This window comes from Hippopotamus amphibius, chromosome 9 (genome assembly GCF_030028045.1).
Source record: "Hippopotamus amphibius kiboko isolate mHipAmp2 chromosome 9, mHipAmp2.hap2, whole genome shotgun sequence".
Lineage (NCBI taxonomy): Eukaryota > Metazoa > Chordata > Mammalia > Artiodactyla > Hippopotamidae > Hippopotamus > Hippopotamus amphibius.
In genome coordinates this window covers 139,286,112-139,299,872 of record NC_080194.1, presented here as the reverse complement: position 1 = coordinate 139,299,872, position 13,761 = coordinate 139,286,112, and the positions used below count along the sequence as shown (strand labels likewise).

The following is a 13,761-nucleotide window of genomic DNA, read 5'->3' as shown; positions in this document are numbered from 1 at the left end:
TGAGCGGGATTCAGGCTCTCAGTATTCCCTGGGAGGTCGGCTGGGCCCTCGCCTCCAGGAGTTCACGTTCCTGGAAAAGAACCTGATGCCTCTGGGCTGAGGTGTGCAGGACCGTGTGCTGGCCAACCACCCTGGGCCCAAGCACAGCGGATTCTCTGGAAGGCACCCCCGGGGCAGGTGGTTGGCTGACGTGTCTGCAGAATAGTGGGGTTTCCACCAGCAGTCACTGAGCCTGGCTAATTGTCACCATCTCCTGGGGGAAACTGGAATTCAGTGAATTAGCCTCCTTTGAGATGGGGTCCAGAATCCAAAGTTCCTGAGGCCAGGCTTGGAAGCCACCACCGTCCTACGTTACCTGCTGGCCTGTTGGAGCTTAGCCTGCACACAGGCTTCCCAATAGTTCATTCCACTTCTGCCCGGTGGAGGGACCAGGTGTGGGAGGATGGGATGTGTAGAGACAGGCGGAGGGGGTGGGAGCCGGGAGGGGGGGGTGTATTCAGCCATTTCCACAGGAGGAGAGGTCGGCGTGGTATCCATAACTCCAGCAGCCCACGAGACGAGGGACCTCTCCACTGCCTTCTTTTTGTCACGCTGATGGCCATTGTGCCCCAGGGGGACTTTGTGAAAAACATCCCCATGAACCACGGCGTCTACACGTGGCCAGATGGCAGCACCTACGAAGGAGAAGTGGTCAACGGCATGAGACATGGATTCGGCATGTTCAAGTGCAGCACGCAGCCCGTGTCCTACATCGGCCACTGGTGCCACGGCAAGAGACACGGCAAGGTGGGTGAGGCAGCCACGCGCCCCTGGCTGTGAAGAGGGTGTGCAAACCCGGAGGGCGAGAAGCGGGGGGCTGTGAAAGTGAAGGGTGTGTTCACTGTTTACGGAGGTGAAATTCACATCGTGTGAAATTGACCGTTTTAGAGTGATCACTTTAGTGGCATTTAGTGCATTCACCATCACCTCCTTCTAGTCTCAAGACATTTTCATCATCCCCAAAATAAACCCCCCCCCCCGCCCGGCCCTGGGAAACCACCTATCTGCTTTTTGTCTCTTATGGGTTTACCTGTTCTGGACGTTCCCTATAAATGGAATCATACACTATGTGGCCTTTTGTGTCTGGCTTCCTTCACTGAGCATCATGTTTTTGAGGCTCATACACATTGTAGGTAGTTCATTCCTTTTTTCGGCTGAATAATACTCCACTGTACGGTTGGACCACAGTTTGTTTATCCATCCATCCATTGATGGACGTCTGGGCTGTTTCCATCTGTGGGCTACTATGAATAGCGCTGCTGTGACTATGAGAGCAAGGGTTTATTTGAGTACTTGTTTTTAGTTCTTTTGGGTATATACCTTGGAGTGGAATTGCTGGGTCCTATGGTAACTTGACGTTTAACATTTTGAAGAACCAGCAAACTGTCTTCCGTGGTGGCTGCACCATCTTACACTCTCACCAGCAACGTAGGTTATAGTTACTTTTAAGTGAGGTTGCTGTTTTTGGTACTATTGTTTTGCTTTCGTATAGAATGATAAAATACTGTAGTACAGTTTTTAGAAAATGTCAAAAGAAAAATTCTCTCTTTATAATTATCACTTGACTCAGATTTAGACTGTTGCCTTGTGTTCTGCATTTTGGTTTTTGTTTTGTTTTTTAGCTTAAAGTAGATCAGTTCCTATATTTGGGGGGAGCTGGGGATGGTGACTTCCAGGTGGAGACACCAGGATGGCTGCAAGAAGGAACAGGTTAGCTTGATAAAGAGGAAGAAGTTAGAAAAATCACACACACACACACACACACACACACACACACACACACACACACACACGAACCGGTGAATAAACAAGCAGTTTGAAGCCATTCAGTATACATCCAAATGCTTTGCACGGTGGTTACTCCCACTGCCTTAAAGGAATCATCAAAGAAAAATTATGCCACGTTCACTTACGCTTGGAGGCAGTAAAATAATATGTCAAAATGGATAAAACAAAAATGGTTTTGGTACATAAGAGTGACCTTCAGTTGTAAGGAAGGCACTACTGTTCACTTCAGGTGACAAAAAGTAGGATATCTTCAGCTACTTATTTGAGTGATAATCACTGACTGTAATGAAAGTACCGAATGTAACGGATGTGGTCATTGCATCCCGTGCATGACACTTGTTATTCAGGAGTAAGTGGTTTGTGACGCTGTCTTATTCTCACTTGGTGGGCACTTTACAATATTTTTCATCACAAACCAGAAACATAACAAGGATGATATGTCTTACCTAAGGATGACATTTTCAGCATCACTTAGACTCCTTAAAATCATGCATTTTTAAAATATTTACCTTTCAAAAAGCATTTGTTTTATGAGGCTTAATTTAAAAAAAATGATATCCTTTGTTCTAGGGCTCCATTTACTACAATCAAGAGGGCACCTCTTGGTACGAGGGAGACTGGGTGCACAACATCAAGAAGGGCTGGGGGATACGCTGGTAGGTACCCCCGCTGCCGTGTCTGGGATGCTGGTGAAAAGCGTTTGTGGGCCCAGATAACGTTCACCAGGGCTATTAAAGATAAGGTGCAGAACTTACAGAGCACACATTTTCTGTGTAAGCAGGGTGGAATACTGAAATTAACCCCAAGATAATCTCCACAGGGATGACATATTCTTCAGAAAATTTTGGAAAAAAAAACAAATTAATCATACTGTTTCACTTTATGAGACGTAGAAACTGCCTCTCTTTGTTTTCCATATGAATCATGGGTCTCCATTACTAGTTTTATATTTTCTGAGGAATATTGACATATTGACTTGATTTTAGATTGGGCTCGTGGAGTCAAATATTTTAAGGATTAAGGGCAAAATACTAACTAATCATAATACTATAGGGAATTATTACTTTAAAAATTTATTGACATATATTGATTTGCAATGCTGTGTTAATTCCTACTGTACAGCACAGTGATTCAGTTATACATACATATACATTCCTTTTCATATTCTTTTCCATCATGGTTTATCACAGGATATTGAATATAGTTCCCTGTGCTCTACAGTAGGACCTTGTTTATCCATCCTATATATAATAGTCTGCATCTGCTAATCCCAAACTCCCAATCCATCCCTCCCCCACCCACTCTCTTTCAGGTCTGTTCTCTCTGTCTGTGTCTGTGTTTCATGGCTGAGTTCATTTGTGTCATATTTTAGATTCCACATATAAGTGATATCATATGGTATTCATCTTTCTCTTTCCCTCCCTCCCTCCCTCCCTCCCTCCCTTATTTATTTATTTATTTGGCTGTGTTGGGTCTTTGTTGCTGCACGTGGGCTTTCTCTAGTTGCAGCAAGCGGGGATTACTCTTTGTTGTGGTGCGTGGGCTTCTCATTGCAGTGGCTTCTCGTTGCAGAGCACGGTCTCTAGGCACGTGGGCTTCAGTAGTTGCGATACGTGGGCTCAGTATTTGTGGCTCACGGGCTCTAGAGCATAGGCTCATTAGTTGTGGCACATCGGCTTAGTTGCTCCATGGCGTGGGGGATCTTCCCAGGCCAGAGATAGAACCCATGTCCCCTGCATTAGCAGGCAGATTCATAACCACTGCGCCGCCAGGGAAGTCCCTTGTCTTTCTCTTTCTGACTTACTTCACTTAGTATGATAATCTCTAGGTCCATCCTTGTTGCTGCAAATGGCATTATTTCATTCTTTTTTATGGCTGAGTAATATTCCCTTGTATATATGTACCACATCTTCTTTATCCATTTGTCTGTTGATGGACATTTAGGTTACTTCCATGTCATGGCTATTGAAAATAGTGCAGCAATGAACATTGGGATGCATATATCTGTTTGAATTACAGTTTTATCCAGATATATGCCCAGGAGTGGGATTGCTGGATCATATGGCAACTATTTTTAGTGGTTTTGTTTGTTTGTTTGAGGAATCTCCATACTGTTTTCCACAGTGGCTGCACCAATTTACATTTCCACCAACAGTGTAGGAAGGTTTATAGGGAATTATTTTTAAAAGATTTAAAAACCCTATTCTTATCTACTTTTTGTTGCTTTATTAAGTGATCAGAAGGTTTAATAAAGGGATTCATTCTACACCCTAGGATGATTATTTTTACCAACCACATGCATATCCATTGAATTTAAATACAGGGAAGACTGTATGGGCACGAGGTGGTTTTTCTTCACAGGTGTTCAGGGAGAAAGTTTTAGAAAGTCTTAAAGGTAAGTGTTGTACATGAGATAACTGTTTTTTATTTCTTTTTGTCCTAGTTACAAATCTGGAAATATATACGAAGGTCAGTGGGAGAACAACATGCGCCACGGGGAAGGCAGGATGAGATGGCTGACAAGTAATGAGGAGTACACCGGGCGGTGGGAGAAGGGGGTCCAGGTACCGTGCTCTTGGCTTCAGCAGAATACACCCAGAGGTGGCGCTCTGCTCACCCTCACCCGTGAATCATTTGGTAGGGTACTGCATGGTAATCTGAAATTCAAGCTGTGTTAAATTTAGAAACTCTCAAACTCACATTATGATTACTGGTCTAAATCAACCATTAAAAAATTATTTTATTGAAGTATAGTTGATTTACAGTGTGTTAATTTTGGCCCTACAGTAAAGTGATTCAGTTATACATGTATATATGTTCTTTTTCATATTCTTTTCTGTGATGGTTTATTACAGGTTATTGAATATAGTTCCCTGTGCTACACAGTAGGACCTTCGTGTTTATCCATTCTCTATATTAATAGTTCACATCTGCTAATCCCAAACTTCCAATCCACCCCTCCCCAACCACCCACCCTTGGCAACCGGAAGCCTGTTCTCTGTGTCTGTGAATTTGTTTTTGTTTTGTAGATATGTTCATTTGTGTCATATTTTAGATTCCACACATAAATGATATCGTATGTTATTTGTCTTTCTCTTTCTGATTTACTTCACTTAGTATGGTAATCACTAGGTACATCAATGTTGCTGCAGATGGCATTATTTATTTTTTTATGGCTATATCAGCCTTTTTTTTTTAAGTGCTGTTTTGTTAGTATTTAGTTTTTTCTAAAGGTCTCACAAGCTAGGTTCTTTCATTAGTAAATTCATAAGTCACATGACTCCTGTAAGACCTGAGATTATTATTATTTACACTTTAAAATCTATGCATTTCCCACACAGAAAAGAAAAGCTTTATATGGTTAATTGTATACAGGTTATATAGGTAGGATTTTTTTAGATTCCGTACATATGAGTTAGTGTACAGTATTTGTTTTTCTCTTTCTGGCTTACTTCACTCTATATGACAGATTCGAGGTCTCTCCACCTCACTACATATAGCTCCATCTCATTCCTTTTTATGCCTAGTAATATTCCATTGTATATGTGTGCCACATCTTCTTTATCCATTCATCTGTTGATGGCCATTTAGGTTGCTTCCATGTCCTGGCTATTGTAAATAGTGCTGCAGTGAACATTATGGTACATGTTTCTTTTTGGATTATGGTTTTCTCAGGGTATATGCCCAGGAGTGGGATTACTGGATCATATGCTAGTTCTATTTTTAGTTTTTTAAGGAACCTCCAAACTGTTTTCCATAGTGGCTGTACCAACTTACATTCCCACCAACAGTGCAGGAGAGCTCCCTTTTCTCCACACCCTCTCCAGCATTTATTGTTTCTAGATTTTCTGATGATGGCCATTCTGACTGGTGTGAGGTGATACCTCATTGTGGCTTTGACTTGCATTTCTCTAATGATTAGTGATGTTGAGCATCTTTTCATGTGTTTGTTGGCCATCTGTATGTCTTCTTTGGAGAAATGTCTATTTAGGTCTTCCACCCATTTGTGGATTGGGTTATTTGCTTTTTTGGTGTTAAACTGCATGAGCTGCTTGTATATTTTGGAGATTAATCCTTTGTCCATTACTTCATTGGCAAGTATTTTCTCCCATTCTGAGGGGTGTCTTCTTGTCTTGTTTATGGTTTCTTTCGCTGTGCAAAAGCTTTTAAGTTTCATGAGGTCCCATTTGTTTATTCTTGATTTTATTTCCATTATTCTAGGAGGTGGGTCAAAAAAGGATCCTGCTTTGATGTATGTCATAGAGTGTTCTGCCTATGTTTTCCTCTAGGAGTTTTATAGTGTCTGGCCTTACGTGTAGGTCTTTAATCCATTTTGAGTTTATTTTTGTATATGGTGTTAGGAAGTGTTCTAATTTCATTCTTTTACATGTAGCTGTCCAGTTTTCCCAGCACCACTTATTGAAGAGGCTGCCTTTTCTCCATTGTATATCCTTGCCTCCTTTGTCATAGATTAGTTGACCGTAGTTTATCTCTGGGCTTTCTATCCTGTTCCATTGATCTGTATTTCTGTTTTTGTGCCAGTACCATACTGTCTTGATCACTGTAACCTTGTAGTATAGCCTGAAGTCAGGAAGCCTGATTCCACCAACTCCATCTTTCCTTCTCAAGATTGCTTTGGCTATTCAAGGTCTTTTGCGTTTCCATACAAATCGTAAAATTTTGTGTTCTAGTTCTGTGAAAAATGCCATTGGTAATTTGATGGGGATTGCATTGAATCTGTATATTGCTTTGGGTAGTACAGTCATTTTTCACAATGTTGATTCTTCCAATCCAAGAACATGGTATGTCCCTCCATCTGTTTGTGTCGTTTTGGATTTCTTTCATGAGTGTCTTATAGTTTTCTGAGTACAGGTCTTTTACCTCCACGGTTAGGTTTATTCCTAGGTATGTATTTCTTCTTAAGTAAGCTTTGTAAGTTTGTATTATGTTGAAGGAGTTCATTTCATAGAAATAACTAATATTATCAGCACAAGGTTGTTCATAATATTCCCTTATTATTTTTATATATAGTGATGGTCCCTCTTTCTTTTGATATTAGTAATTTGTGTTTTCTCTCTTTTTCCTTCATCAGTCTTGCTAGAGTTGTATCAATTTCATTAAAATTCTCAAAGAGCCAGTTTTAGTTTTATCTCTCTGATGTTTTTCAGTTTTCAGTGTAACTGATATCTCTTCTTTGTTATTACCTTCCTTCTGCATGCTTTGGGTTTAATTTTCTCTTTTCCTAGAGTTGTATGGATGCTTTATTGATTTGAGACATTTCCTTTTTTCTAATATACTGATTTAATACTACAGTTTTTCCTCTTAGCACTGCTTTATCTGTATCCCACTTATTTTGATGTATTTTTATTTTTTGTTCAGTTGAAAATATTTTCTAATTTTCCCACAATTTCTCTTTGGCCTATAAATTATTTTGAAGTATATTGTTTAATTTTCAGATATTTGGGGATTCTTCCCTGATACTTTTGTGGTTTTTTGTTTGTGTGTTTAATTCCACTGTGGTCAGAGAGCATACTGTCTATAATTGCATTTCTTTTCAGGATGTTGAGGTTTATTTTGGTCTGTCTTGGTGAATGTTATGTGTATTTCTGCTTTTGTTGAGTGGAGTTTTCTATAAATGTCAGATCAAGTCAGTTGATAGTGTTGTTCAGATCTTCTATAGCATTACTCATTTTCTGTCAACTTTTTCTATCCATTTCTGAGAGAAGCGTGTCTAAGTATCCAAGCATAGTTGTGGATTTGCCTATTTCTCCTTTCGGATCTATCAGTCTTTGCTTCATGTATTTTGACAATCTGTTATGTGTATACATGTTTAGGATTGTTATGTCCTCTTGGTGAGTTGACCCTTTTTATAATTTTATAATGTCATTCTTTAACCCTGGTGATTTTTACTCCTCTGAAGTCTACTTTTTCTGATATGCATATGGCCACTCCAACTTTCTTTTCTTCTTTATAATTTTAATAGTGGTAAAATACACATAACATATAATTTAACATCTTAACCATTTTTAAGTGTATATAGTTCAGTGTTAAGCACATTCACACTGTGTGCAGCCATCACCACCATCCATCCACAGAATTCTTTTCATCTTGCAAAACTGAGACTCTGTACCTATTAAACAATAACTGCCCCCTTCCCCTCCCCCCAGCCCCTGGCACCCCCCATTCTACTATCTGTCTCTGTGAATGTGACTACTCTAGGGACTCCACTGAAGTTAAATCATGTAGTATTTGTCCTTTTGTGAGTGGCCTATTTCATTTAGCATAGTGTCTTCAAGGTTCATCCATGCTGTAAGCATGTGTCAGAATTTTCTTCCTTTTTTAAAAATATTATTATTTTTTGGCTGCGTTGGGTCTTTTTTCGTGTGCGCTGGCTTTCTCTAGTTGCAGCAAGCAGGGGCTACTCTTTGTTGTGGTGCACGGGCTTCTCATGTGGTGGCTTCTCTTGTTGCAGAGCATGAAGCTATGGTGCATGGGCTTCCATAGTTGCAGCATGGGGGCCCAGTAGTTGTGGCACTCAGGCTCAGTAGTTGTGGCACACAGGCTTAGTTGCTCCGAGGCATGTGGGATCTTCCTGGACCAGGGGTCGAACACGTCCCCTGCATTGGCAGGTGGATTCTTAACCACTGCGCCACCAGAGAAGTCCCTTGTCTTCCTTTTTAAGGCTGCATCATATTCCTTGTCTGGATGGACCACATTTTGTTTATGCATTTCATTCCTCAACGGACACTTGTGTTGCTTCCACCTTTCGGCTGTTGCAAATAATGCTGCTGTGAACATGAGTATACACATATTTGTTTGATTCCCAGTTTTCATTTCTCTTCAGTGTATACCCAGAATTTACAGAATGGAATATGTATCCAAGCTGGATAACAGTGAGTGAAGTCAGATAGGATTTCAAAAAAAAAAAAATGGTGTATATATAGAAACATTCCATTTTTGAAAAAAATGTGTGTGCATTTATATATGTGTATAGTATCTTGATTTAATATGATTGTATGTGCGTGGGGAAAACGGAGATGAATTTCAAACACAACTAGTGGTTACCTCTGGAAAGTGGGATTGAGGAGGGAATATTTTTATCAATTTGTATGTTAAAAATAAATAAAATTTAAATAATATTAAGCCAGGCACTTTATATACACTATTTTCAATTTTTACATCCAACCTGTGGGGTAGGTGTTATTTCCCTTTTACAGCTGAGACCCAGAGGGCTTGACTAATTATTAGCCTTACATCAAAGGGCTGGTTAGTAAACAGCCGAGCTGATCAGGGATGGAACCTGAGCCCCCTTCAGTGGAAGCACGGGGTCTTAACCACTGGACTGCCAGGGAATCTCGAGTAAATATCTGAGCTGAGACGGAACCCAAGTCTGTGCGACTCCAACGCGCATGCTCTTCGCCGCTTCAAATGAGTCCCTGTATTTGATTCATACCTAATTTTAAATGGATTCAGGTAAAAAGAGGAAACATTCTGAGCATTTGTCATGGAAATCTGCTTCCTTTTCAGAATGGCTTTGGGACACACACGTGGTTTCTAAAGCGAATCCCCTACTCCCAGTATCCTTTGAGAAATGAATACATAGGAGAGTTTGTGAATGGATACCGTCATGGCCATGGGAAGTTCTGCTATGCCAGTGGAGCCATGTATGAGGGAGAATGGGTTTCCAATAAAAAACATGGCATGGTGAGTACAGACCTGTGAAGATTACATTTTAAAGATTACCTAAAGGCATGTCATTCTCTGTGTAGTAAAGTGTATTATCCATTTTGCATAGGATAACTTACTGGTTTCTTAAGATTATATAAATTTTAAAATAATTTCTGACATATCAATTTTCCTTATATTTAGAGGTTATTTAGTGTGTATGTGTGTATGTTAGGGTGGTTTTGGTTGCAAGTAACAGAAAATCTAGCTTAATCTTCCATAAGTGATAAAGAATAATGTGGGCTTCAGGACTGGTTTGATTCAGCAACTCCATGATGTGAGGGTTTCTCCTCCATTCATCCATGTCTCCTACCATATGGGTCAGCTTCATTCTTACGCTGCCCCTCCCTCATGACTGCAAGGTGGCTGCTCTGGTTCCAGGCTTCACATCTACATACTGCAATAAGTAGAAGGAGAGAAGAAACTCTTTTTTGGAGAAGTTTTCCACAAATGTCTTTTGCTTCACTGGGCTGAACTGGATCATTTGTCCACCTCTGAGTCAGACCAACCATTGACCTGTGTTTGACCCATATCAGGAGAGTCCCCGTTCTGTGATAGGCACATCTGCTGGTCATCAGCACATTTAATAAGCCACATTCTGTGACCTAGGGGTGCTTAAAGTTGGGGAGAGGTTGTGGGGCAGATCTGTATCTACAGAGAGAGGCGAGAAGAAGAGGGATCGGGAAGAGGAGAGAGGATCTACATGGTGATGAGAGACTGTAGGAGTCCGATTGTATGTGAACTAAGTGCAGATCTTAACAAGCAAACAGCAGCTTCCAAACCCCTGAAAAACATATTGATGTACATTTACCAATGGTTTTCTAAAAATGCCTTTCCTAAGCTGCAAAAACTTATCTCTCTGCAGGGCCGATTAACTTTCAAGAATGGGCGTGTGTATGAGGGCCCGTTTTCCAATGACCACATAGCGGAGTTTCCAAATCTTGAAGGTGAACTGATCAGCTTCCTGGACACGGCTTCAGAATCTGCCGTCGGGAACCAGTATTGCGGAACCTCCACCAGTGCCGGTAGGGAGTGTCAACCTGTCACCTGGAGGCAAATTAATGTGTAATATTGCATCAAAAATACACCTAATATTTCAGAAAACACGAGTTTCCTGTGAGCAACTGCTTCCTTATAGGTTTTTGAATACTCTTGTGTCACACTTCTGCGCAAAATCATTTTGACATAATGTTGGACCATTTTAACATTGCTTTTCACATTTATCCCATGTATTTGCCCTCATTTGCTAGAAATCATCAGAAAGCTTGATGGCAGTGAAAGTAATTCCTTGTTAGGCTCAAGCATCGAGCTGGATCTCAGTTTGTTGCTGAAAATGTACCCGGAGAGAGACCAATCAGAAGAAAAGAAGCAGGTAAAAACCTCCTGTATTGGACTTCCTAGGTGGCGCAGTGGTAAAGAATCTGCCTGCCAATGCAGGGGACACAGGTTCAAGACCTGCCCTGGGAAGATCCCACATGCCGCAGAGCAACTAAGCCCGTGCGCCACAACTATTGAGCCTGTGCTCTAGAGCCCGTGAACCACAACTACTGAGCCCATGTGCTGCAACTGTTGAAGCCCACGTGCCTAGGGCCTGTGCTCCACAACAAGAGAAGCCACTACAATGAGGAGCCTGTGCACCACAATGAAGATTTAGCCCCCGCTCGCAGCAACTAGAGAAAGCCCATGTGCAGCAACGAAGACCCAATGCAGCCAATAAATAAATTAAAAAAAACGAACAAACCTTCTGTATTGTTGTAAATTTATATTTTAGGCTGAAACATTAGTAGTCTCCACAGTCCTGGGAAGATACAGTTGATGACTGCTGTCATGTACTGAATGTCTTTTTTTTTAATTAATTAATTAATTTTGGCTGTACCATGTGGCATGTGGGATCTCAGTTCCCCGAACAGGGATTGAACCTGGGACCCCGGCAGTGGAAATGTAGAGTCTGTTTAACCACTGGATCGCCAGGGAATTCTGTGGTTTGCTAATATTTTGTTGAGGATTTTTGTGTCTGTGTCCATGAGGGATATTGATCTGTAGACATGAGAATTTTATTGTTGCCGTTGAGATAGGATGAAACAGGATAGCATAGGACAGAGCAGTCTGAAAGTAACTGCACTGTCCAGAAAACAGCATGTCTTTCTTCTCTTATTCAGAAATTGTATTTTATTGACCCGGGGATGGGTGGGGAGAACATAACATTTATTGAGCTCTTCCAGTGGTAAGAAGTAAATGCTATTGCATGTGTTACCTCGTTTAATTTAGAAAACAGGTTTGCTTTTACTTTTGTTCTTATCAGGTAAGATGAACATATGTATGGTTTTCTCTTTTCAGGTAGAATATGCCATCTTAAGAAATATTACAGAATTAAGAAGAATCTATAGCTTTTACAGCAGCCTAGGATGTGATCACTCTCTGGATAACACCTTTCTGATGACAAAGCTTCACTTCTGGAGGTTTCTAAAAGATTGCAAATTTCATCACCATAAAATAACCCTCGCTGATATGGATAGGGTACTAAGTGGTGAGTATTCCAGATCCTTCACATCTGGTTTAAAGAAGAGTATAACATCACGGCACCCTGAGACCAGTTAGGAAGTGTTGAGGGAGTGAGGAAGGCAGATGTGGGAGAGGTATTCCAGAAAGCAGCACACGGTCTTGTTCCCAAGGTGCTTAAAATGTAACTGAGGAGAGAATCTTGTGATTCTTTGCAGGGTCAGCAAAGCGGGCCCGTGGGCCAAATCCAGCCCACCGCGTGTTCTTGTAAACAAAGTTTTATTGGGACACAGCCATGCTTATTTGTTGACGTCTTGTCTGCGGCCTGCAGCACCAGAGCTGAGTGTTTGTGACAGAGGCTCTCTGGCCCACAAAGCCTAAAAAATTTACCATCTGGCCCTTTACAGAGAAGTCTGCCTACCCCTGATCTATAGTAAACTAAACAAAACAAAACAAAACAAAACACAGTGCCAGATCGTCTGGTCAGAAGCAGAGAGAATCAGGGAGGGCTTGGAATAGCCTAGAAGAGGCTTTAGGTAATTGTGGGCTTGGGCTTGATTTCAAGTTAAAAACTTCCTGCAATGAAATTAACAACATTTAAGGTTTTATTCCTTTCAGCTGAATTGTGAGAGGCAGGCTCCAAGGCCTCAAATTACCTACTTGCCTTTAGAACTAATACTTACTTACTTCAAGGTGTCTGAAACACACTTCAAACCCATTTAGAGTTAGCAGCATTGATCCAGTTGTGGCTCAGACCACTTTGAAAAACACCAGGATAAGGTATCTCATAAGTTTCTTGTAAGGTGACCAGACAGAGATCTTGTGTGTGGAACTTACTTTTCAGGTGGATGCTCATAGCCTGTTCAGAGTAGTCGCTAGGAAAACATGTCCTGCATTTTTATTCAGTTCTTTCAATTGTGTACCAGGAGTAGATAACATAGAAGCTTCCAGAAACTACTAGGCAGCCTCTCCAATTTTCTCATTTTAGCCAATAATGACATACCAGTTGAAGAAATTCATTCTCCATTCGCAACAATACTCTTGAGAACATTTTTGAATTATCTCTTGCAGTTGGCTTACCACATTCATCACAAAGAATTCCAGTAAGTACTCGTGCAGACGCTGTGATAGGATGAGGGCGGAGCTAACCGTCAGGATTGTTACATTGTTCTTTTTCTTTGACATTCATTACTATTTTTCATACTCTTGAAATGAAAGATTAGAAACAACTGTCCCACAAATATTAACCACAAAACCGTGAGAAACAAGATTAAAAATTGGAAAATCCTTCCGATGTGGGTCGTGTTTCAATTCTGCAAATAGCCCTCAAGTTTCTATTTCAGAAAGTCACCACCAGCTCTTCCTTAGACCAGAATCTCCTGTCTTTCTCAGAGCAAACCTGACATTGTATCTTTTTTATAAAAACATTTTATTTTGAAATAATCGTGGATTTACAGGACTGTTGCCAAGTTAACACAGAGAATTCCTAAATACCTTTCCTCCAGCTCCCCTAATGATTACATCGTCCAGAACCATGCCACACTGATCAAAACTAAGGAATTAACATCGCTACAACACCATTAACTAAATTACAGATTATATTACGATTTCCTGAGTCTTTCCCTTTTCCGTTCCAAGAGCGAATCCAGGATCCCACCTTGTGTTTAGTCCTCGTAACTCCTCAGTCCCTACAACTGTGATAGTTTCTCT

The 13,761-nt window shown here is 40.9% G+C and overlaps 1 protein-coding gene across 2 annotated transcripts in view; it reads left to right on the top strand.

The window, feature by feature from the left end:
* Positions 1-13,761, top strand: part of LOC130829023 (radial spoke head 10 homolog B) — a 46,790-nt gene that overhangs the window by 9,260 nt on the left and 23,769 nt on the right. For both annotated transcript variants that reach the window (XM_057695131.1, XM_057695132.1), the window contains 8 exons: positions 613-786; positions 2,398-2,483; positions 4,271-4,391; positions 9,355-9,531; positions 10,418-10,577; positions 10,803-10,924; positions 11,890-12,079; positions 13,040-13,154. In XM_057695131.1, the coding sequence (XP_057551114.1) occupies positions 613-786; positions 2,398-2,483; positions 4,271-4,391; positions 9,355-9,531; positions 10,418-10,577; positions 10,803-10,924; positions 11,890-12,079; positions 13,040-13,154 (1,145 nt within the window). The remainder of the gene's footprint in view (positions 1-612; positions 787-2,397; positions 2,484-4,270; positions 4,392-9,354; positions 9,532-10,417; positions 10,578-10,802; positions 10,925-11,889; positions 12,080-13,039; positions 13,155-13,761) is intronic.